We start from the raw sequence: 26,912 nt of genomic DNA, 5'->3' as shown, positions 1-26,912 counted from the left end.
ATTATATATATATATTTTTTTTATGTGGTGCTAAGGATCTAACCTGTGACTTACAGGTGCTAGGTAAGCACTCCAAAACTGAGCTACAATCCCAGCCCTGGAAATTATTATTTTTTTTAATAAGAATTTAAAATTATTCTGGGACCTGGGTTGCAGCTCAGCTATAGAGTGCTTGCCTAGGACGTGTGAGGCACTGGGTTCAATCCTCAGCACCACATAAAAATAATGAATAACTAACTAAATAAATAAAGGTAAATATATATGTGTCCATATACAACATATATATTTTTTAAAAAATTATTCCACACCAAGTAGGTTATGGGGCTAGGAGTCTTCCTCCTTATTGGAATGCTTTATTGTGAAGTATAATTTTAAATATGCTCATATATCCAACTTAAAAGATATTTTATAAGTCTGAGAAGGATGACAAGTGAACTTCATTACTATGCACTCTTAGCTGCATGTTATGTGGTCTTTATTTGTAAATTTTTTGATTTATGCTAATGAAGAAATAGTTTTTAGATGGTAAAGTTTCTTTTTTAAAATATTTTTTTAGTTGTAGATGGACATAATATCTTTATTTATTTTTATGTGGTGCTGAGTATTGAACCCAGTGCCTCACATGTGTGAGGCGGGCACTGTACCACTGAGCTACAGTCCCAGCCCCAGAAAAATTTCTTTATAATAGTTTTTTTTCCCCCTTCATATACTGCTGTGTACCATGGCTTTGGACATATTGGATACTGTAAATTTTACACTTAAAGCGTATAAAATATGTGAATATTTATAACATTTATACAGTCTTATTTGGAACTTAATTTTGTGTTTTGTCTAAAATCATTGGTTAGACATGGTTAAGTTATACATTTATAACTATTAGAAAGATTTCTTACACAGGTTAGATATGGAAAACAGACTATTTAGAAAAAAAATCAATGTATTTATACTGAGGTTTGAAATTGAAGTGTGGATTATGTATTTTCTGGTTTTAGAATGTAACTATTGCATTAATAATATACTTATTCTCACATATAGTTAGCCTTCCAAATCAGTGTTCCACATCCATAGATTCAACCAACTGTTGATTGAAAATATTTGGAAAAAACACTTTTTTTTCTTGTCATTATTCCCTAAACAATACAATATTTACATAGGTGTTACATAAGATATGTTATAAATTATATTAGGTAGTATAAGTAATCTTGAGATGATTTAAAGTATTTCGAGGAATGCACTTAGGTTATATGCAAATACTACCCCATTAAGGGAAAACCTTCAGATTTTGGGGTCCAGGAGGATTGATTGTTATTACTATTATTATTTGTGGTGCTGGAGATATATAATCTCTCTCACACATGCTAATAATAAGCAAGTGCTCTACCCCTGAGCCATACCCCCAGTCCCTGTGGGGTGAGCATGGGGTGGGGAGTGAGGTGAAAGGGAAGCATCTGGAACCAGTCCATCATAGATGTTGAGGGATGATTATACTTTTATCTTTTTTAGTTTTAAATGGACACAATACCTTTATTTTATTTGTTTCTATTTTTTATGTGGTGCTGGGGATTGAACCCAGTGCCTCATGTTAGCATTTGCTCTACCACTGACCCACTTCCCTGGACCCGTGATTATATTTTTTTAACCCGGTGTTTTGGAGATAAAAATCTATGTACCATAAAAATCTCCATTTTAAAGTATACAGTAGTTTTAGTATACTCACATGGTTGTACAGCTGTCACCACTGTCTTATTCCTGAACATTTTTAGCACCCTCCAAAAAACAAACAAACGAACAAAAAACAAACCGCACTCTAAAAATAACTCCATATGCCTCTTAGCATGACTTGTGGGGAAGGAGAGAAGCCTGACAAAACTTTGGTCAAGCCAAGATAATGGGTGAATAACAATAGCAATTGTGATGAACACTTCTTAGTCCCCCTGTTGCTTAAAACAAAACGTGTCACTATTAGGGATAGAACAAGAGTCACTGTGCAGTTGGTCTCATTAGACTTGGCTTGTAATGTTTATATTTGGTAGCAACAATAGTAATTTACTACATAGGTCTTTAAAGTTTTGCTGAAAGCTTTTCAAGGACTTTTAGATTGGAGATTGGAGGGCTTTTTTTCTTTTCTGTGTGTGTGTGTGTGTGTGTGTGTGTGTGTACATGTACGCCTGCCCGGCTGGAGATTGAACCCAGGGCCTTGTTCATGTGAGGCAAGCACTCTACCAACTAAGCTACATTCCTAGCCCTAGATTGGAGTTTTAAAACCCTCTTGAGGCTAGAGATGTGAGTCAGGAATTTACCTTCAGGTTTTACTTGTACCTGTAGATTTGAGTTATTTCCTGACTTGTTGAGGTTTACAAAATATTCTAGGGTTTCTGGGTCCTAGGAAGTGAGCATTCTTACTTCATCTGTGAAGCTAGGAACTCTGTAAGCCATTTACCTGGACAAGTTTCCCAAAAGAGCTATAAGCATGGCTCATAAAATCAACTGTAGCTCCTTTAAAGTGTCTAGTCATATCAGATTAAAGGAGCAGCACTTTCAAATATCCAAAGTTATATAACAGTGTTTCCAACCAGAGGCAGACTCAGTGAACCTATGCAAATAACTATGTTGCTATGAGAAGAATACTTAATAATTGAGTTTTTGAATTCTGGAGGTGACAGGAGAAACTGAGAGATAAATGTTTGTTTTACTTTATAAAACATAGTCTGCTTATATGATTATAGATAATTTCAGAGAAGAAAGAAAGGGGGTCCTTATATCCAGGAAATATAAAATTAAAATGAGCACTATTTTAAATAAAACCCATAATATTCCTTCAGCACTTTATTCAGTTCTACATAATTAACTCTTGTTCTCCTGGATCTGTGTTAGCAATCTCTTGAACTCTTCTACTTCTCTACTACTAGCTTTTTGGAAATCCTGACTCATATAACACTGATGTGTTCTCATCTGTCTATATGATGCCATCAGAAGAAACCTGTGTGCTAGTGTAACTGGCAGTTCTTTTTCAATAATACTGTTTTTTTTTTTTTAGAGACAAATACTTTGACCTGTATACTTGCAGGTATGTTCAGAGTAAAACAAAACAAAAGTATTTGAACTGGATGAGGTGGTGCATGCCAGTACTCCCAGACTTTGGAAGCTAGGATCACAAGTTTGAGGACTTCTCAGCATTTTAGAGAGACCCTCAACTTTTAGGGAGACCATGTCCCAAAATAAAAAAGACGGGGGATGTAACTCAGAGGTAAAGCACCAAAGGTTTAATCCCCAGTATTTGGAGGTAGTGTGTATGTGGGGGGTGGGGAGGCAATGACAACAAAACAAAACACCCTCCAATAAAGCCTATCTGTAGATAACCAAAAGACTTCAAATAGTATAATTAATATATTGCTGATAATTTTAAAAGTGAAAGATCTAATGAGTGGTTGTTATTAAAAAAAAAAAAAACCACACAATTTTGATGTGGATGTTGGTATGAAAACCAACATCAAGTCAATCCTAAAAAGTTTTGACAAAATATCTATAAGCAATAATGATTAGCCTTATTTTAAAGAAAATTGCTATTACATGTAATTTATAAATATAACCTCAAGAAAACAATCCTAAAGATATGTAATGATCTTGAGTCATAGAAGGTTATAAATTTATCAAGCAGAATATATGTAGAATATAACAAGATCATTCTATTATAGAATAGAATATAATAAGATTCTACCAAGATTATCAAGTAAAAAGATTTAGTCTATAATAGGCCTTTAACATCTGTGTAATAAAATTTCATACGTAAATATGAATTCTCAGTTGAGAACCACTGACCTAATGAGAAGATAGATTTTTCAAATTAAAGAAGTAGCCAGGTGCAGGGCACACACCTGTAATCCCAGCTTCTCTGGAGGCTGAGGAAAGAGGATTGCAAGTTATAGGCCAGTCTTGGCAATTTAGTGAGACCCTGTATCAAAATAAAAAAATAAAAAGGACTGGGGATGTAGTTCAGTGATAGAATGCCTCTGCGTTCAACCCCCTCTTCCTCTGCAAAACAAACAAACAAACAAAAATTAAAGAAGTAAAATTGTGATCATGTTAACATTAAAACAAACAAATATGGAATTACTAAAGGCACTATACTGTTGTTTAATGTCAGGCAAAGTAGTACCAGGAATCTGATCAATAGAAGTATACATCTACAATGAGAGCATCACTAAATTTCTAGGAACTTCATGCCGGTATACAGTGTCTGAAATAATTCGTATTAATAACAGTCCACCTATATAGATTTAATTTAGGGAGGATAAGCATCTCTTTATTTGACAGTGCTTCCCATTTAGCTTATAATGTTTTGATCAAATAAACAATTAGTTTTAACTTCTGAGTTTTACAAGGTGAAAAAATAAATTCCTTGTGATTTCCAGGGGCCCTTGGAAAAATCTCAGACAGTTGTTAGTATAAAAGACATTATTTAGGATTTGATTTGAAAAGGCAGAATGTCAAAAGTTCTCAGGAGATTTGAATGTTTAAATAGAAGCATGAGTTGATGAGAAAAACTATTTGACTACATTTTAATCTAAGTGACAAAAAGATGTTTAAAAGTAAACATAGGAAGTAACATAATGGTAAGGAATCTTAGCTCTTTGGAAAGGAGTATCAGAGTAAAATCAAAAACTTATCTGTAGGTGACAAAATACTCCAAATGGTATGATTAATCTGTTACTGATTATTTTAAAAGTGAAATAGCTAGAGTGCTTATTACAAAAAGTAATGCATTTATTGACAAGGATGTTTGGTGTTTTTTGTGGCATGCAAACCAAAATCAAGTCAATTCAAAAAAATGAGAAGACGTTGTTTTTTGAATAATCAAAGACATAATAAAGTCAATATTAAGTTCAAGAAATTCTGGTAAAACAGTCTTATGTCTTCCAGGGAGATTATTATTCAGAATGCAAAGACAAACCTTTTATAACCTCTTTATTAGAGCAGACCAATAATCCAGGAAAATTTGTTGCTTTATTATTATTTTTTTAGTTGTAGTTGGATACAATATCTTTAATTAATTAATTAATTTTTATGTGGTGCTGAGGCTTGAACCCAGGACCTCTCCTGTGGTAGACAAGTGCTCTACTGCTGAGCCACAACCGCAGCCCCAGTTTGTTGCTGTTAATAGAGCAAACCCAACTCTAATTTTGTATAAAGATATTAAAGTACATTTAAGAAAATCTTGTAAATAAACCTAGGAAATCTTAGCTGGCCTTGACCACAACAAATATAGTTCCTTTTTCATGAATTTAAAATACTTATATCCATTCAGGTTTTGTCCTATGTTTTCTTCTTTCTCATTTTGAAACAGTTAAGTCATTTATGAGAAAACTTTTCTTTTTCATTAACAAAAACTCATCCTACATACCTTGTATACAAAGTTGTTTTCCTTTCTGTACTATAGAGTCTCATTTACATGTAAGATTATAACTCAGTATAATTATAGTAACTGCTGTTTTACACAGAAAGCTATGGATGGATGGATAATTTTGAAACTGTCCCACACCAGCATTTTGTAGTAGACTAGCAGAGTTTATGGGATAATACAACTTTTGACAGTACAACATCTTATTGCGGCAAAACTGAGTATGTTCTTCTTTTAAAATTTTTTTTTTCATTTTTTAGGTGGACATCATATCTTTATTTTATTTTTATGTAGTGCTGAGGATTGAACCCAGTGCCTCATGCATGCTAGGTGAGCACTCTACCACTGTGCCACAATCCCAGCCCCTGAGTATGTTCTTTAATAAACTTAAATATATATATAGCTTCTCTGTAGCATAAAAATACAAGGCAGAAAACTGTATAAACTTGAAATTATGCTTCAGTGTTCAGTTTTACTTAGAAATGATCCGGATATTTAACGAATATCCATGAACTAACTTTGCACAAGTCAGGTTTTAAGTCACCAAAGATTTTCGAATCTGTCTTTAAGTTTGCTTATTAAGAACCTAATTATTTTTTTTAAATTTTTATTTAAAAAAATTTTTTTTCTAATTAGTTATGCACGACAGCAGAATGCATTTTGTTTCATGGTACACAAATGAAGCATAACTTTTCATTTCTCTTCTTATAGATGATGTAGAGTCACAACATTTGTGCAGTCATACATGTACCTAGAGAGTGATGTCCTTCTCATTCCACCATCTTTCCTACCTTCATACCCAGTCCCTTTCCTCCCTCCCCTTTGCCCAGTCCAAAGTTCCTCCCATATTCCTTCCCCCCCATAATAGATCAGCATCCACTTATCAGAGAAAACTTTTGGGTCTTTTGATTTTTGGGATTGGCTCACTTCGCTTAGCATTATATTCTTCTACTCCATCCATTTACCTGCAAATGCCATAATTTTATTCTCTCTTTTTTTAAAAAAATATTTTTTAGTTGTTTATGTACACAATACCTTTATTTTATTTATTTATTTTTATGTAGTGCTGAGGGTAGAAACCAGTGCCTCACATGTGCTGGGCAAGTGCTTTACCAGTGAGCCACAACCTTAGCCCCTTTATTCTCTTTTAATGCTGAGTAATATTTCATTGTGTGTATATACCACAGAAAAACCTAATTACTTTTGAAATAAAGTTTGTCAGATTAATGATTCAGTTTAGCTTAAAACAAATGGAGATGTAATGCTAGCATAGTCAGGCAAGCTGTGAAAATTTAGTAAAAACATACCCAAGTAAAATAAAGATGTATGTTTGTGTTATTAGACATTTAAAAAATTAAACAAGCAATTTATCAGTGTGGTCATAGGACATGATGTGTTTTCAGTTTACATGTTGAAAATATGTATGATGCAGATTATAAAAGAAATTTAGAGTCCTCATAGTGGAGGGCTGAGGTATGGAGGCTTTCTATTTTCGGCAAGGGGAATCAGAAAGCTTTTTATTTGGATCAAATATGAGTATATATTAGACATAGAAAAAGAAAGGGAAAGTATTAAGATCACTTACTATTGGGGTAGCTTAGGTATAAGATCATGAAGGTCTAGAGTAGCATAGTGGTTCTAAAAATGGAGAAGAGGCACATTTGAGGTACATGGTAAAGAAGAATCAACAAGATGGTAACTGGCAGACTGGGGGAAAAGGAATGAGGCAAAGATGGCTCTAAGGGACACCAATAAGATTTGGAGAATTGTACTGTTGGCTGATGAAAAATTTTTGGAAAGAAAGATGATGAATTTAAATAAATGGGAAGAAGATTGGTCCAAAAGAAGTTGTAGGCATAGAACTTAAGGTTTAGCTACAGATGATTTGGAAATTAGCTGCATAAAGTTGTTTGTTGACCAGGTGAACTTGATAGTTTTTCATACTCTGTCATTTGGAGAACCAACAGAGAAATCTTGAAATGCTATGTATGGAAAGGAAGAAGGTTTAAACCCAAAAGTAAACAAACAATAATGATTGCATAGTAAAAGCAGAACATTTTACTTCAGGTAGGGATATGGCCAACAGTGTTGAATGTTGCAAAGAAGTCAAGAAAAAGAACTAAGGGGAAAAAAACCCAAAACGTTGGATTTGGTTATGAAGGCTTAGAGAAAACAGTTTCAGCTGAGTTATGTGTAGGAAGTTAGACTAAGGAAATTTATAGCTGAAAGTACATACCAGTGTTATGAAATTTTTTTGGTTAAGAGAAATACAGTTATTCGCTTGATGGTAACAGGGTAGGATGTTTACGGCAAAATTATTGATAACAGGACCTCCATGAGCTGTTGAAGGTATAAGAAATACTAAACAACTGATAGAGCAAAGTTTCAGAGAGGAGATAGCTGAAATTTTTACTGTTGTCTTAGAAAGAGTAACTGGCCTTTGAAAATGATAACAAAGTAAGGGAGGTTAGGGAGAGATACAAAAAGTTTTTGAGAGGTATAAATTAAGATGTTGAAGATGTTTGACATTTACCTTTTTTCTTGCTTCATTGAGATTATGTGATCATCTGAGAATAAAATATTTAAGATATGAAATTTGTCTGCAGGAGTGCAGAAAGTTTGAAAAGGCTGCTACAGGATGTTTGGTAGGAGTTTAATAAAGGAGAACTAAAGATTCTTGAGCATCCATGAGTATTTGGTAAAGAGGTATATAATTGATTATTTGGGTTGTTTTAGGAATTCAGGAAGTAGTGTTCTGGAATGGAAGGCTTTGAGTACATTGCACATATATGCTACAATCGGGGCAGGTGTGTGTGGATCCAACTTCCTCTTTAGTAGATAAAAATAACATTACAGATCAAATTATATCTTTCAGTTATCCTAGTTATTTCTGAAAAGATATTGATGGTGATATGTAGAAGGTGTTCAAGCATCCGAGAAATGATTGTACAAGATGTACTTGGGTTTCCTTTTAATAGTGTATGGGTTTATAGTCCTTTAGTAACTAGTACCTTGCTTCCTGCTTTTTTCTTTTTGGTACTTAGAAGTTTTGTGAGTCAACTTTAAATAACCAGGATTATTCTTTGATTTAGTAGACCAAAGTTTAGTGGAAATATTAATATTTGACTTGAAAGTTAGAAAGACATTTGGCTGCCATCTAATATCATGTTCAGATTTGGTATATGAACACTCTTCCTAAGTTAGTGCCATAAATTATGAGTCCAATAAATATTCGATTATTATCATTCTTGGGTGTTAAAGTTAAGTGCACTGGGGCTATTTCTTGTTCCTCTCTAGGACTGAGCATTGTACCCCTCACTAATAGGAACTTTTTCTCCTTATGTTTATATTTGGCCCAAGCTAAGAGAAGTTCAATATAAGATAATGTGGGCACTACAAGATAATGTAGGCGGCACTATCAGGACTGATAAATCAGCGTGATGTTTAAAGGCCTGAAATGAATTAAAAGTGAATTTTTTAAAAAAATGTTTTTAGTTGTTGATGGACCTTTATTTTATTTATTTATATGTGGTGCTGAGAATTGAACCCAGTGCCTCACACATGCTAGGCAAACGCTCTACCACTAAGCCACAATCACAACCCCAAAAGTGAATCCTTATTAAGAAAATTTATAGTTTTGCCAGTAGCTACAGCAGAATATGCAGCAGAATATGCAGAAAAGATTCTTAGTCACTTTTGAAGAAAAAGTTATCTTCCCATTTTGGGGGGGGGCGGGGTACTGGGGATTGGACTCAGGGGCACTTGACCACTGAATCACATCCCCAGCCCTATTTTGTATTTTATTTAGAGACAGGGTCTCACTGAGTTGCTTAGCACCTCACTGTTGCTGAGGCTGGCTTTGAACTCCTGATCCTTCTGCCTCCACCTCCTGAGCCCTGGGTTTACAGGTGTGTGCCACCACGCCTAGCTTCCTATTTGCTTTTGAATGAGAAAATTGGATTTAAGCTTGATTAAAAGAGGATTTTATGTTGTACTTGTAGATGAACAGAGTGCATATTCATAACTCCATTTGGCAGGTACAGTCCATGGACTGACCTAAACATCACTATTTTTCTTTATACTTTTGTGAGCACTTTAATATTTTGGAATTACAGTAGTTTCTTTAAAAAGAGGAAATGGTTACTTTTAAATAGTAGTTGGACTTGGCTTTGGAAGTATAGCTTTAGAGTTTTAGTAATTATGAAAGGAGTTCATGTAGATTATTGCATCATAATTCTGGTCTTAGTCTTTATTCCATTTTTTATTCCAATCTCTAGATTGCTATTTAATATCACCACTAAACGCATTTGGTTATTTAAATTCACATTTAAGTGAATTAGTATCTATAAAGTTAAAAGTATAACTTGTTAGCTACATTTATTTTTTATTTTTATTTTTTAGTTGTAGGTGGACACAATACCTTGATTTTATTTATTTATATGTGGTGCTGAGGATCAAACCCAGGGCCTCATACATGCTAGACGAGTGCTGCACTGCTGAGCCACAACCCCAGCCCTATTAGCTACATTTTAAATACACCATAGTAACATGTGGCTGGTGGTACTGCGTTGCCCCAGTCCAGATAACATTTCTGTCATTAGGGACAGTTCTGTTGGACAATGGTACTCTGGATTTTTAATTGCTACTTGGTACCAGGGAAGTATATGTCAGAAATTTGGAATAGATATTTTAAAAAATTCCACAAAACCATAGAATTAATGCTACTTTAATCCTTAAATAGCTTCAACTTTCTCAAAATTAAATGTTATTTCTTTAAGATAGTTTAAATTTTTTTTTTAGTTATAAATGGACACAATATCTTTATTTTATCTATCTATCTATCTATCTGTTTATTTATGTGATGCTGAGGATTGAACCCAGTGTCTCACATGTGCTTGGCAAGCACTGTATCACTGAGCTACAACGTCAACTCTTTTTTTTTTTTTTTTAAAGAGAGAGAGAGAGGGGAGAGAGAGAGAGAGAGAATTTTTAATATTTATTTTTTTTAGTTCTCGGCGGACACAACATCTTTGTTTGTATGTGGTGCTGAGGATCGAACCCGGGCCGCACGCATGCCAGGCGAGCGCGCTACTGCTTGAGCCACATCCCCAGCCCCAACGTCAACTCTTAAGATGAGGTTAATATTTAGTTTTGGTATCAGTCATTCTAATAGTATAGAGTAGAATAAAATAGGTTAAAATCTGGCTCTGCTGAACTTTTTATTTAACATTTTTCAGGTATAATTGTTATACCATAAATTGTACTTATTAAGTATAAAATTTAATAAGTTTTTTTTGGGGGTGGTGTCAGTCTTTATTGTAGGGTTCCCACTGAGCCCAGCACTGGAAGGGAGTGCTACTATCCTCGTTTGGAGCTGGGGAGTTCTGGAGTCCTGTTGTCCCCTGGCACTCAGACATTGGGAGGGAGTAGGGGTCACTTGGGAGCAGTGAAGGGGTTAGTCTGTAGGTGAGCAGGTGGGTGGGTGGGCCGGCCCCCTTCTACCACAAAGAGGTCTGAGGTATCACTGTTCTGCTCTTGACTCATGAAGAAATAGCCATGGAAACTCAGGGGCAACCACATAGCACTGGCTTCAGACAAGCAAAATTTAATAAGTTTAACATGTATACATCTCTGGAACTATCATCATAATAGAGATAACAAGTCATCACCCACAAAAATTTTCTCATGCTCTTTTATAATTCCTACCTTTCATTCTTTTCCAACTCTTCTCCTCATCTCACCTTAAGACATTCAATGATTGGCTTTCTGTTATAATAGATTGGTTTGCATTTTCTAGGATTTTATATAAATTGGAGTCACATAAACTATACTTTTCTTTTTGTACCAGGGATTGAACGTAGAGGGTGCTTAACCACTGAGCCACATCCCTATCCCCTTTTATAAAAAAAAATTTTATCCGGCTAGGGTTGTGGCTCAGTGGTAGAGCACTTGTCTAGCATGTGTGAGGCACTAGGCTTAATTCTCAGCACCACATATAAACAAATAAATAAATAAAGGTCTATCAATAACTAATAAAAATATTTAAAAAAAGATTTCATCTAGAAACAGTCTCACTGAACTCAGTATACCTTTGGTAAGTTGCTGAGGCTAGCTTTGAACTCGTGATCCTCCTGCCTCAGCCTCCTGAGCCACTGTGTGCACCACTGAGCCTGTCTAAAATATACTTTTTTTTGATCTGGCTTCTCTCTGTTATTTTGAGACTAATTCATTTTTTAAAAAATATTTATTTTTTAGTCGTAGTTGGACACAACACCTTTATTTATTGTTATGTGGTGCTAAGGATCGAACCCAGGGTCTCGCACATGCTAGGCGAGAGCTCTACCACTGAACCACAACCCCAGCTCGAGACTAATTCATTTTTGATGTACATGTACATTACTTTTTATTCTATGATATATTACAATTTGTTCATTCATTAATTTGTTGATCATATTCCAGTTTAGGTTACAAATAAATTGCCAAGAACATTTATATACAAGTCTTTGTATGATATATATTTTTATCTCTTTGAGTTAAAACCTAGGTATATGATGGCTGGATCATATGGCAGATTGTGTATTTAAGGAAAGTTGGTAGTTTAAGAAATTACCAACTGTTTTCCAAAGTGTCTATATTGTTTTATATTCCCATCAGTGTTTCAGTAGCACAGTATCCTTGCTTATTTTTGGTATGACTAAGCTTTTAAATTTTATCTCACAGACTGTTTCCTTAAAAAAAAAAGAGACTATTCTAGTAGAATTGATTTCACCTTGTTGTTTTGGTTTTAAAGTGATGTAAAAATAAAATTTGCATGAAAGGATTTTAGGTATTGCCCTTGTCTGTTTACCCTTTCTAAATTTTTTATGGTATTTGCCACTAATGCTGATTTGAAACCTAGTTTATAAGAACCAATAAGTTTTCTTCCCTTTTTACTTACATGTTTGTCTCATTTTGTTCCAGCGGCCCCTTTGTTGCTTTATGCAAACAGACGGGACTTGCGATTGGTTGATGCTACAAATGGCAAAGAGAATGCTACAATTGTAGTTGGAGGTTTGGAGGATGCAGCTGCCGTGGACTTTGTGTTTGGTCATGGCTTGATCTACTGGAGTGATGTCAGCGAAGAAGCCATTAAACGAACAGAATTTAATAAAACTGAGAGTGTACAGAATGTTGTTGTTTCTGGATTATTGTCCCCTGATGGGCTGGCATGTGATTGGCTTGGAGAAAAATTATACTGGACAGATTCTGAAACTAATCGGATTGAAGTTTCTAATTTAGATGGATCTTTACGAAAAGTTTTATTTTGGCAAGAGTTGGATCAACCCAGAGCTATTGCCTTAGATCCTTCAAGTGGGTAAGTTTTTGTATATTGTTCAAAGGTCATTCATTGTATCTCTTTTTCCTGGTTTCTCCTGTCACACACCCCTCACTGCCAAATGAAAAGAAAGATAAAATAGGAAGTTGAGAATCTTTAGGTTTTCCCCAGTGTAGTCTTTCTTGTTTTCTCTCTCTCTCTCTTTTTTTTTTTTTTTAAGAAAAAGGACAAAGAAGTTTTATTGCTCTGCTAGCAAAGGAGAAACTTGGGGGACTCCTGTCCCAGAGACTGTGATTCTGCCCAACAGGGGAACAGGGGTTCTTCAAAGCCGTGGTTTAAAGGCTACATTCCACCTGTTCTCTCCAGAATTGTAATTTATTTGTTAATTTGGGAGATAGTAATTTCTGAAATCTTCTAGTGCCATACCCAAAGTCTGAATTACTTTGTTTCTGTGGTTGATGTGCTCAAGAACAGATAACTGCCTAGGATGGGGAAAAAAGGTAATCCGATTTCCCCAAGATTAGGGAGGGGGAGGGAGACATCAAGATCAAGTCACAATGGGCTGGAGTTGTAGCTCAGTGGTAGATTGCCTGCCTGGCTTGTGTGAGGCCCTGGGTTTGATCCTCAGCAATGCATATAAATAAATAAATAATCAATCCATTGACAACTAAAAAATATTAAAAAAAAAAGTCATAGTGGCAGAGCAGCAAGGGCTACATTCAAAGCATGAAGTGGACCTCTGTTATATTTCTCCACTGCCAATGTCTAATTCCGTTTCTTTGGAAAAGTGGGTGACAACATCTCCAAGTTGCTTCTTGCTGAGAGAGGGTAAAGTTGTGGGAGGGGAAGTGACCTGAAGTGCTTGTTCTCTGTCAGGTGGGGCATGGACAGTTAAGGATATTCAGCTTCAGGGCAGTTCAGAGGTCTGTGGTGACTGGACAAGACATACATAAGGCAGGGGTCATGTTGAAATTTTTCAGGCAAGATTTGTGAAAACCTAGGTTGCATACAAACCCCAAAGAGGCTTAAACCAGGAAGCAGAGAGAGCTTTCAGTTCATTTTAAAAAGTATATTTTGTTTTGAGATAGGGTCTCACTAAGCTGCTGAGGCCAGGCTCAAAATTGCAATCCTCCTTGCATCATCAGCCTCCCGAGTTGCTGGGATTACAGGATTGTGCTGCCATACTCGGTTTAAGTAGTCTTGAACATGGGAAGCTATATACTTAGAGTAAGATGTCTGGGGGCTGGGGATGTGGCTCAAAGGTAACATTGCCTGGCATGCATGGGGCGCTGGGTTCGATCCTCAGCACCACATAAAAATAAAATAAAGATGTTGTGTCCACCGAAAACTGAAAAATAAATATTAAAAAATTCTCTCTCTCTCTTCTCTCTCTCTTTAAAAAAAAGATGTTCTGTAAATACATTTATGCTTCTAACAGCATAAAAGTATTATGAAATAGCCATGTTTATAGTTCTTGCTTTTCTTCTGCATTTACTTTTTGTAATTATGAGAGGATAATTAGAAGAGAGAGGAAGGAATGGTGGCTTAACAAGACTTGTATTTGATACTTCAAGATGAGATTAAAAAAATTTACAGATTTTATAACTTTATTTAACAATTATATAGTAATAATATTTTGTAATACTAATCTTTTATATTAAACTTGAAACACTATTTAAAAAAAATTTTAGTTGTAGATTGACAAAATATCTTTATTTAATTTTATGTGGTGCTAAGAATTGAACACAGGGCCTCTTACATGCTAGGCAAACTCTGTCACTGAGCTACAATCCCAGCCCTGAAATACATTTAGTTATTGAATAACTCATCCCAGTCAGTACATGTATATTTGCAGTAAGAATATTTGTTTTTTAGTTTTAGGTGGATATAATATCTTTATTTTATATTTACGTGGTGCTGAGGATCAAACCCAGTGCCTCATGCATACTAGGCGGGCACTCTACCACTGAGCCACAATCCCAGTCCTTAATACTTTTTTTTAAACTTAAGTGTGTTGGAATACTTTAAAACTCATAATAGAAGAGAGTGTATTAATTTTATGTACTCATGTAGAACTCGGAGAAAATGAAAGGAAGGGTTGTATGTGTTCCTTTATTTTATTTCCACCCTGATTTTGTGATGAAGGTTTAAGATGATGCCATTATGTTGGAAAATGAAAAAATTCCTTTGATTATAAAGGATAAGATAACATGGCAGTATTATAGTGAAATTTTAGGGTTAGATGTTTGAGAAAGCACAGATAGATATATTTTAAAGAGGAATTTAAGGGGCACATGTTGAAGTCAGATAGTGCTCTTAAAGCACCAGAAAGGACCTGGGAGTTCTGGATGCATGTGCCAACCCCCACCCACCTGCAGCCTCCATTCCCCCCCCACACCCATCTCCACCCCAACACCACAGAGGCAAGGAAGTACCACCTGATCTGGGGAAAGTAATCTGTTTGAACAATTCCTGAATGTAGGTGTATATATATAGGAATCCAGCGCGGTGACAGTAACCGAGACTGCCAAGATGGGGTCTCCTTATGGTGCCTACACTGGTCTTCTGTATTCAAGTGATGCTCCTGCCTCATTCTCATTAGTGGATGGAACAACAGGCACATACAACTGCATCCAACTTAATTTTAAACTACAAATAAAAATAATATTCAACAGATACTTTTGAAATTTGATATTCAATTGAACCTCAATGACTCTTCTTGGAGTATAGCATAAATATGAACCATAAGTTTACATTTTGTCTGTTCCAATGTTTTACTTCCAGCATTGTTGATGTATATCTGATGAATAAAAATTGTATATTTTTACCATGTTAAAAACAAAACAAAAAAAAGAGCACCAGAAAGTATTGTAATGGCTGAGGTAGTAGCAAGAGGGTTGGACATTCTCAGAGGTTGTGATTAAAGAATTTGGTTATTGAGAACTTTTTAGATTTTTAAAATATATTTATTTATTTATTTATTTTTTATGTGATGCTGAGGATTGAACCCAGCACCTCACATGTGCGAGACAAGCACTCTACCGCTGAGCTATAACCCCAGCCCCAAGATATTTTTGAGAAATGTAATTTGTGTTGTGCTAACAGAGTTTGTAAGTCTAAGGGAATGTTGAAATATTTCTGAGGTTATTTCTTTGTAGAACACAGTAAGATTTGGTGCTTTTAGTGGTCGGAAAAGAGTACTTTGGTGAAAAGACAAATAGTACCTTTTTTTCTTTCTTGATTAATTCAATATTATCGAAATTCACCCATATATCTGTTATATGGTTAATGTGTTCAGACCTCTGTATTTTGTACTCTGATTGGGAAGAGGTGGGTATATCTTTAAGATTTACTGTATATTTAAGGACAGAAAACTTGGAGGAGACAAGTTTTTCTTCTTTTTTTTTTTTTTTTTGGTGGTACCAGGGATTGAATCGAGGGACACTTAACCACCGAGCTACATCTTCAGCCTTTTTTATTTTGAGACAGGATCTCATCAAGTTGTTGAGGCTGGCCTTCAATTTTCAATCTTCCTGCACAGCCTCTTGAGCTTCTGGGATTACAGGCATGCACCACTGTGCCTGATGCGACTTTTTCTTCTTTAAAGCATGTTTGTTTGCATTATGTTGTATGTGTGTGCAGAAGGGAAGGAAGTTAAAGGAATTAGAAGACCTACTACAGCCCATGCCTTGCAGGCCTGATTCCTGTAATTCTGGATTTCATCTTGATCATTTCCATAAGGGGTTATAAGTACGTGATAGTACATATCATTTACTATATATATATATATATATACACACACACACACACATATGTACTATATATGTATATATAATATTATATAAATTTATTTTGAATATTCAGGATTTTAATAATTTCGTGAGTAAATTGATCATTATCATTTTATTTGCTAAAATGAATGAGCTTTACTACTGGTCTGATAAGTGGCTTAGAAAATAAGTTTGCCACCAGGTACAAAAGCATATGCCTATAATCCCAGTGACTCTTGAGCCCAGTTCAGGAGGATTGCAAATTCGTGGCCAACCTCAGCAATTTAATGAGACCCTCTCTCAAAATAAAAAGGTCTGTGTTGTAGCTCAGTGCTAGAGTGCCCCTGGGTTCAATCCCCAGTACCAAAACCAAAAAGAAATGAAGTTTACCATATTATTAGAGGCTTTAATAAATCCATGTTCCTTCTCAGTATTGAATGAGATTTCAAAGACTCAGCTCTGATATATTACTGAAAGAGTCAATAATGTACTGCAGTTGGTTATGGTGGCACATGCCTGTAGTACCAGCAACTTGGGAGGCTGAGACTAGAGGATCACAAGTTCAAGACCAGCCTCAGCAACATAAATAAGTAAAATAAAGGTATTGTGTTCAACTGCAATTAAAAATATAAAAATAAAATATTTAAAAAAAAGGTTTGGGGATGTAGCTCAGTGGTAAAGTGCCCCTGGGTGTGATCCCCAGTACCCGCCCCCTGAAGTAGTTCATTTATACAAATAGTGTTATTGTTTCTAAATAAATTCAGTGAAGAATATTTTTTCCTCTGAGACCTAAAAGTTTGATAAAAACATCAAGTAAAATTATTATTATTATTTTATTCTAATTATTTATACATGATAGTAAAATGCATTTCTTTTTCTTTTCTTTTTTTTGGGGGGTACCAGGGGCACTCAATTGAATTCAGGGGCATTTGACCACCAAGCCACAACCTCAGCCCCATTTTTGTTTTGTATTTTATTTTAGAGACAGGTCATACTGAGTTGCTTAGAACCTCACTTTTTGCTGAGACTGGCTTTGAACTCGTGATTGTTCTGCTTCAGCCTCTTGAGCTACTGGGATTAAGGTTTGCACCACTGTGCCTGGTGTAGAATGCATTTTGATACATCATACATAAATGGAGTATAACTTCTCGTTCTTCTGGTTGTATATGATGTAGAATCACAATGGTTGTGTAGTCATATATGTTTATGGGTAATAATATCAGATTCATTCTACTATTCTTCCTTCCCCTCTTTATTATTTTTGATATCTGTGATTAACTTGTCTAGTGAAAGGCAAATTTGCCCCCCCCAAACCGTTTTTCTCAAAAGTTCTTTTAATTTTGAGAAGTTATTTTGAATCATGATTATCTTAAAAAAACCACACAACTGAAAACAAATAGAATTCAGCCAAATGGTAGACTTTTGATAATTAGCATGGTGGGGAGTGTGTTTGAAATTATATTTGAACTCATGCATTTAAAAGTACATTCAATCAAATAGTCTTTCATTGTTAATCTTAGATTTGTATAACATTTATAGTTTTAGTGCAAGTATTAAAGATGGAGTACACCACTTGTCAAACAGAAGAGGTAGTTTACAGATTTATTTTTTAGGGGAAATATGAAGTTTGCCTTTCAAAGTATGTGAAAAACAGTGCTGAGGAAAAAATGTAGACCTTAGCGTTCCAAAGGATCCTAGGTTATGAGGTTCAGAAGAGCTGAGTCCTCTCTCTCATCAGCTTACGTAAAAGGAAAGCTTTTAGAATGACTGGTATTGTTTGAGCCCTGGGAACTAGTGCGGACATCTGTGTGCTTTTGGATGTATCGAGTTCTTTGTGTAATCAGTCCATTTAGCATAGACTGAAGGAAGATTTTTATTTCTCTCTAAATTTGGGCACTATTAGTCTGAGGTCCTCCCCCCCCCCCCAATAGTGACTGGCAGTGTAGAGTTCAGATTAAGGAACAAGAAAATATGTGTACAAAAGTTGTTTCAGAAAGGGGATAACCATAGTTATAAGAAGCAGTGTTCTTATGTTACAGTGAGTAGAGGTAATTTCTATGTGACTGCTCCTTAATTATAAATCAATCTGATTCTACAGTTACTGTACTTATTTTGGTGATGTTGAGAACCTATTCCAGGTACAGATTTGTATGTTGTTCTAAGGATTTATTGTTTGTTGAGGAGCCTTTCATATTCCAAGTAATTTTAGATTTTTTTAATAAGTTAAGACAGTATAATATTAATAATATTAAAAATTCTGCTTTAGGGTTGGGGATATAGCTCAGTTAGTAGAGTGCTTGCCTCGCATGCACAAGGCCCTGGGTTCAATCCCCAGACGCCCCCCCCCCAAAAAAAAAAAAAAAAGAAAAAGAAAAATTCTGCTTTAAAAATACTGTGCAGATCTAGCTCAATAGGAAAATTATAGTTTATAATTTCCTTATCAATTTTATACATTATCGTATCCTGTATTTAATACATTTTTTAGTTGTAGATGGACACAATACTCCCCTCCCCCCCAGCCCCCCAGTTGAGCCCAGTGCCTCACACCTCAGGTGCTCTACCAGTGAGCTACAATTGCGGCCCCTCCTATGTTTAAAAGTACTTTCTATACTCATGCATCTCAGATGACTAAAATATTTCCTGTCACATAATAGGTGTTTAAAAAATACTTTTTTGAGTGACTGAACTTTATGTTTATTATAATATAATATAATATAATATAATAACCTCTTAGTTTTCCTTAGTAGGGGAGAAAGTATTTTCTAAGCAATGTAAATTTCAGCATTGTCCCTGGTGAATTCCAATCAGTAAGACCTTTATTATAATAATGTTATTTTGTAACAATGTTTAGCCTTTTTTCAACAAGTTATCAAAATCATAATTTATAAAAATGTACTCATTGGAGCTTGTTTTATGTTGTACCTAGCTTTTGTTATTTACCAGCATGGTATTTCTTTCTTTCTTTGTTTGAACCTCAATTACCTCATTTCTAAAATGATGGGTTCTTTTTAGTTTTGTTTGTTTTTGTGGTGGGGATTGAATCATGGCCTTGCCCATAAGCACAAGCTTCTTTTACTTTTGACATTTATTTTTTAAAGTGAGACATTTTAGGAAAATACTTTCAATATCTCATTAAAATTTTTATTTTACAGTTACATGTTGAAGCCAGTAATTTAGGTATGTTACCATCAGAATTGTGTTTCTATAGAACTGATTTTTTTTTTTTTTTAAATTTTAGATTCTTCTGTCCTTACTGCAATGTTTTCACACTGGGACCCCCCCCCTTTTTTTTAGAGCTACCCCATCCTAATATTTTAAACCCTTTTTTTTCTTTTTTCTTTGATGTAAACTGAAAAAAAAATCAGAATGTAAAAGTATATATTTTTAAAAAATAAAGAATGAAAAATGTAGCCAATTACTTTTAGAAAAATTGTATAGATTCATATGATTGGGGTTTAAAAAAATTTTTATTACTACCTAAAAATTCAAGAGTAGTGTGTTAGGAACACCTCCAAACTTGTCACAAAATCTGGATTACCTGTTTAGCTTGAGCAGCTTCTGGGATATGAATCAAGGCCATAGAAAATGGAACAAACACATGAGTATATTTAGATCTTTTCAGATGTTAGTATAGGGCTTTTCTACTTCCTCAAAACATCTTAACCTTGTCTAGTTTAAAAATAATCTTTTTTTTTTTTAGTTGGAGATGGACACAATGCCTTTATTTATTTATTTTTATTATTAGAGAGTGAGAGAGGAGAGAGAGAGAGAGAGAGAGAGAGAGAGAGAGAGAGAGAGAGAGAATTTTTTTAAATATTTATTTTTTAGTTCTCGGTGGACACAACATCTTTGTTTGTATGTGGTGCTGAGGATCGAACCCGGGCCGCACGCATGCCAGGCGAGCGCGCTACCGCTTGAGCCACATCCCCAGCCCGCCTTTATTTATTGATTTATTTTTATGTGGTGTTGAGGATCAAACTCGGTGCCTCAGTGTGCTAGGCAAGGGCTCTACCACTGAGCTACAACCCCAGCCCCCTACCTTGTCTAGTTTTTAATTGTTTATACCAATGATATTCATTCCTTGTCTCAAATTACTGATTTTCAAATATATTGTCTAATTTTCTATGTCTCACATCTTTAAGCCCACTTTTACAGATGGATTTTTCTTCCTGTTTTTTAGCCATAGTTACTTGAATCCACAGATATGGAATCCATGGAGTTATTGTCTTCTTAGTGTTTTCTAATATGGGATGTTTCTTTGTTGTTCATAAATTGGAAAGTTTTGTATTTGGAGATTAGTAGCCAGTCATTTATAGAATTTCCCTCAATTTTGTTTCTTTTTTTAAAAAATATTTAATTTTTAGTTGTAGTTGGATACAATTCCTTTATTTTATTTATTTATTTTTATGTGGTGCTGAGGATCAAACCTAAGGCCTCACACATGCGAGGCGAGCCTTCTATCACTGAGCCACAACTCCAGCCCCTCAATTTTGTTTCTTTTTTTTTTTAAAGAGAGAGAGAGAGAGAGAGAGAGAGAGAGAGAGAGAGAGAATTTTTAATATTTATTTTTTAGTTCTTGGCAGACACAACATCTTTGTTGGTATGTGGTGCTGAGGATCGAACCCGGGCCGCACGCATGCCAGGCGAGCGCGCTACCGCTTGAGCCACATCCCCAGCCCCTCAATTTTGTTTCTAATGATTAAAATTATACATTTTTTGACGAAAATCTTACACTTTGGAATGCGTAAGTGTGATACTGTGCCCCCTCAAGCTGTCATATCAGCAAGTACATGATATGGATGCTAAATTGATCCCTTGCATACGATGGTATCTGCCAGATTTTCTTTTGCAGTTGCTATTTTTCACCTTGAAATATTTGAGGCTGTGTAATTTTCCTGTTTCACATCCTATTTTTATCCACTAATTTTAGCATTCCTTGATGGGTTTTGCTTGTAGTAATTATTATAGTGGTGTTTGCCAAATGGTGATTTTTTTTTTCCTAGTTAGATTGCTCCTTCTGTATTCATTGTTAGGTAGGATTCTATCACAAGGGGATGAGCTGTCTTATCTCTCCCATATATTTTTCTAATTATTTATATTAATGTGTTATGAAAATACATTTGGTCATTGTTCCCTGTTCCTGGCATAGCTCCTAAAACTTTTTTGTTAATTTCCCAAGCAATAGCAGTGCTAGGTACATTTTCTTATCTAATATTTGGTCTTCTTGGACCCTAGTGCCCAGCATATGTCTCCTAATGCCTTGGAATTTCCTAGTTGATAGAAGTGTCTTGTTCTATGAGGCAACACTTGATGGACTCCTGGATGGGGCTGGTCACCAGAAAGATGAAGCTATGATTAGAAGCTTGGGACTTTCAACACTATCCCCTCTTCTCTGGAAAGAGTTAAGGACCTGGAGTTGTATTAATAATTGATTATGCCTATGTGATGAAATCTCCATAAAAATCCCAAAACACATTCATGTACAGGGAGGGTGGTGGACCCCAACTCCATAAAGTCAGAAGCAGTTGTGCTTGGGATCCTCCCATAACTTGCCCAATGTCTCTTTTCCATTTGGCTCTTCCTTTGTATCTTTTGTAATAACCTTTATAGTAAATTAGTAAAATATGTACACTCTGCTAGTACATTGTGGAACCTGAGATAATGTGGGACCCTCCAGTTAATGGCTGCTGACTGCTTAGAAGCACAGATGAAAGCTTGGAACTTTTGATTGGCATCTGAAGCAGAGGCAGTCTTGTGAGACTGAGCCCTTACTCTGTGGAATCTGGTTCTGTTTCTGTTAATTATAGGACACCTAACTGGTATTGAATTGCTTGGTATGTGGAAATCCTGTCCACCCCAAAATCTGCTGTCAGATGTGTTCTGTGTGGTGTTAACTGGGTAAGAGAAGAAAAAATATTTTTCTAATATCATTAGTATAGACTTTCAGGCATTTAGGCTTATTATTTATAAATACTTCATTTTGCATCTGTAACAAATTAAGACCTTTTTTTACCACTATAATTATAATACCATTATCTTTTACACACCTCATTTGAGAAAATCTTTAATATTATAAGTTGTTCTGTCCTCATTCAGATATCTACAGTAATCCAGAAAGCATTTTAGGTCTCCCATCTCCATCCTATAGCAGGGATTGACTTCAGGGGTGCTCTACCACTGAGCTACCACCACCCCACCTTTATTTTTTAAAATTTGAGACAGGGTCTTAAATTAGTTGCTCACGATGGCCTGGAACTTGTGAGCCTCCTGGCTCATCTTGAATAGCTGGGATTACCATTATGTACCATTGCACCCAGCCATTAAAAAGAAAATTTTTAAAATAGTTTGAATGAGGATCCAAACCAGGTTCACAAAATTGCATTTTGTTATGCTTCTTAAGTTTCACTAGAATAGTTGGTCCTCTCCTTCCCCGTTTTTCCCTCTCCCTGTTGACTTATCGAAAAGACAAGGCCTTTTATCCTATAGAATGTCTGATTTTAAAAATTTCTAACAGATTTTTGTACTGTTTGACTTAGTCTTATCGATTGTGTTTATTGTAAAGTTGAATTTTACAGACTTGATAAAAGATAGATTCAACATTTTGGCATAATTATCATAGGTTCTACTGAGTACTTTGAATTCATTCCATGAGAAAGTACATAAAATATTACTTTATTTGTAGTAATGTCAGGATTGCTTCAGATGGTGAAAGTTATATCTTTTTATGAAGGTTAGCTTTTCTTTTTCTGTTCTTCCATTTATTTGGAGATGATCCTTTTGTGCTTTGCCAGTATCTAGTTCCTCATTAACCAACCACTTCTCTGTTCATTGTTTCAGCATGCACTGAGGATCTTTTTTTATATTATTTTATTAGGTTTTGATGAAGTCTTGGTCCTATCTATTATATTTTATTCCTTTTTTTGTGTGTTTTTAATCCTTTTTGAAATATTTATGATCTCTATCAGATTGTTTAGTTGTCTGGGGTTCTTAGAAGTCCACTTCTCAGGCTGGGGATATAGCTTAGTTGGTAGAGTGTTTACCTCGCATGTACAAGGCCCTGGGTTCAGTCCCCAGCACCCCCCCCCCCCCAAAAAAAAAAAAAAAAAGTCCACTTCTGTTTTTTGTTGATTCCTGCTCATGGTGAAATGTTTCCTTGAATATGTCATATTTTTGTGAACTGATCTCTAGAGGGTTTGTCTGTGAGAATCCTGAGTGGCTTCAGCGGGGGAACATTTCTGCAGAAAGGTTTTGGTTTGCTTTTGCCAAGTACTCTAGAGGTGTTTGCAGTGACTATTTTAATTTTTTTATCTTAAAATTGAAGTATAATACATACACAGTAAAATGCACAGATCTTAAATATGAAGTTTGAATTTTGACGAATGAGCATATTTGTGTTATCATTACCCTGTTCAAGCAGAAATCACTGAATATTTTTGGAGTTGGGAGTTCTTGTACTGTACAGATAAAATAAATTCAGAGTCTAAACCTGTCCGAGGGCAACCTTGTGATTTACAAAGTCTCACCTTTTAAGAGACTAGGCCAAGACAGAAAAACTTCCTTGCTTCCTGGGTAAAACTTTTTATTCTGTTGTTCCCTAGGAGAGAGAGTGTGTGTGTGTGTGTGTGTGTGTGTGTGTGTGTGTGTGTGTGTGTGTGTTTAATATTTATTTTTTAGTTGTAGTTGAACACAACACCTTTATTTAATTTATTTATTTTTATGTGGTGCTGAGGATCCAACCTAGGGCCTTGCCTTGCACGTGCTAGGTGAGCACTCTACTGCTGAGCCACAATCCCAGCCCAGTGTGTGCTTTTCGTTCAGGAATTTTCTTCCTCTTCTTTGCCACTGCTGCAAACACCCTTGCTATACTGGGGAATGAACTCAGGGATCTAGGGTCTTGCATATGCTTGGCAAGTGCTTTGCCCCTGATGTACATTCCCAAGCCCAACTCCCTTTTTAAATTTTTATTTTGAGACGGGACCTTGTTAAATATATTGCCCAGGCTGACTTTGAACTTGCTATTCTCCTGCCTCAGCCTCCTGAGTATCTGGGATTATAGGCATGCATCCCTATATAGGAATCTTACTCCTAGCACACATCTTCTCCAAAGCCTAATCTTGTTTCCTGCTTTGCCACTGAAACAGAAGTTTTTCAGTGTCTGAGACCAGAAAATCCTACAGGATTGCAGCAGCATGCCCATCATGTACTGCTTTTTACTTTCTTGATCATTTCCCAGCTTTACAGTGAAAGAAGTGTTATATATTTTATTTTGTGTATATATATAAATAAGATAAAAAAGTTAAACAGTAGTAGTTCTAAGTGTTTTGTAAAAGTGGGTAGTGTGTGGTTCTGGTTATTTTGTTACTGATTTACCAGAAATAAAATTCTTACTTTTATGTTTGAAATGTTTTTTAACTAGGGGCTCTTTTTTGTTTGTGTTGGAGATAGGTCTTGGGTGTTGCCCAGGCTGGTCTTGTAATGTTGCCTGTTTTTATTAGGGATATATATGTGGGATTGTTGGGCTTGATATTCTTACTAACATGAATATTAATGACGTCTTTTAATTATATGTAGGATTATTTAAGTAATGTCAGGGAGTATATGCCAGTATAGATCTGGTTAACTTAGTTTTTATAGCTCAATTCTAAATATTGTAATTAGCCACCCTTGTGTGTAATTATATCTTATAGAGGGTAGAAATTTATCCCTTCAGTCTAGAGTTATTTATTTAATTGAAACTGAATATTTCTGAATATTTTCATTATAGGAAACCAAATTCAGATTGAGTACAGATAACAAATTAGGGACTTGTGAAAATTTTGGAAATTTTTTTTATCTTTACCTAATTACAGAAATTACATGTTTTGTAATATAATAAATTTGTGTCAGTTTGAGATATTTTTTCTTTCTTGGCATGAGAAATTTTGATGCTTGAAAACTTAACGTTTGCTTGTTGTAATCCCCTCCCAGTTGAAGTAGAGCCTATCTTCTACCCTTCACTGCATTTAAAAATTATTTTCCAGAAGCGTAACAAATGAATATCAGGCCAGACATAGCAATAAAATTACCTTCATATGGATACTAGTGAATAGCTTATAACAACCTGGTGCTGGTTTTCATGATTTTTCATTAATAACAGATGTGCGTATAATTGCAAAGTGGACCTGTGAGCACATATGTGTAATTCTTCACTATTAACTAAATATGTTTATCTTCTCAATTCAAAGCCAGAATAGAACCTATTGAGGACAAAGTAAATTAGGGGCCAAATAGAATACATAATTGGGGAATTAGTAATAATTGTTGATGAAGAGGGGCTGGGGATGTGGCTCAAGGGGTAGCACGCTCTCCTGGCATGCGTGCAGCCCGGGTTTGATCCTCAGCATCACATACAAACAAAGATATTTTTTCCGCCGAAAACTAAAAAATAAATATTAAAAAAAATTGTTGATGAAGAAATATTTCTCCTACATTAGCCTATAGTCTGGCTTTTGAGAATCCAAGGGAAATATTTATTTTATATTTTGTTCCCAAAGCATACTAAAATTGGCTTTTAAATAGGTTGCTGACATGAGCTCTTGCAGAATGTATTACTCAAATAGTTCAGCCTAGCAATTTTGTTGTTGAAATACTCCTAGGCATTTATACATTTCTAAGGTAGGTTAATTATGAAAACAACCAACCAAATTCACTCCTTAATCTGTGCATACCAATTTTTATTTTTAGGAAGAGTTCAAAATAAAATGAGTAGTCAGGGAGCTTATCTCACAGTCTAATTTTTAAATCAGTGAAGGGGCTAGTTTTCAAGTATCAGGTTCTTCATTTTAATGATAGCATATCCTAGGGGTTTTTTTTTTTTTTTTTTGGTATTGGGGATTGAACTCAGGGGCACTGGGTCACTGAGCCACATCCTTAGCCCTATTTTTGTATTTTTTATTTAGAGACAGGGTCTCACTGAGTTGCTTAACACCTTGCTTTTGCTGAGGCTAGCTTTAAACTCTCCATCCTCCTGCCTCAGCCACCCAAGCCCCTGGGAGTATGGGTGTGCACCACAGCACCCAACTTGCGAATGTTTTTTTTTTTTTTTTTTTCCTTCCCCCTGAACTCTGAAGTGTCTATTCTGCTGACGTGATATTCTCCTTTCTAATGTCTGGTGTTTAGACTGAAAGTGTACATCTTTCTCATACTGGCTATATTCTTTCTTTTTTAGGTCTTAACTGTTTTAAAAGTCTAAATATTGATTTTTATTGAATATAACACCTTAGGTATGTCATTTAAGCTTTTAGCAGTTGCCTTTCACATATCAGCCTCAAATTCTTTTACTTAGCTTAATAGGCTGCTATAGGCTGTTTTAGTCTTCCATTATATGTTTTAGTTTTCCAGATAATCTTCCCTCACTTCTCCATTTCACGTATAACTTGATTCGTTTGAT

The 26,912-nt window shown here is 35.2% G+C and overlaps 1 protein-coding gene across 1 annotated transcript in view; it reads left to right on the top strand.

Moving 5' to 3' along the window:
- LRP6 (LDL receptor related protein 6) overlaps positions 1 to 26,912 on the top strand; it is a 186,384-nt gene that overhangs the window by 5,271 nt on the left and 154,201 nt on the right. The window contains exon 2 of the mRNA XM_081311482.1: positions 12,359 to 12,752. Coding sequence (XP_081167608.1) covers positions 12,359 to 12,752 — 394 coding nt within the window. The remainder of the gene's footprint in view (positions 1 to 12,358; positions 12,753 to 26,912) is intronic.

The sequence above is a fragment of the Spermophilus citellus genome (genome assembly GCF_964194105.1).
Source record: "Spermophilus citellus genome assembly, chromosome: 10".
NCBI lineage: Eukaryota > Metazoa > Chordata > Mammalia > Rodentia > Sciuridae > Spermophilus > Spermophilus citellus.
Note: the sequence above shows the minus strand (reverse complement) of the source record. Positions and strands in the feature narration are given on the sequence as shown.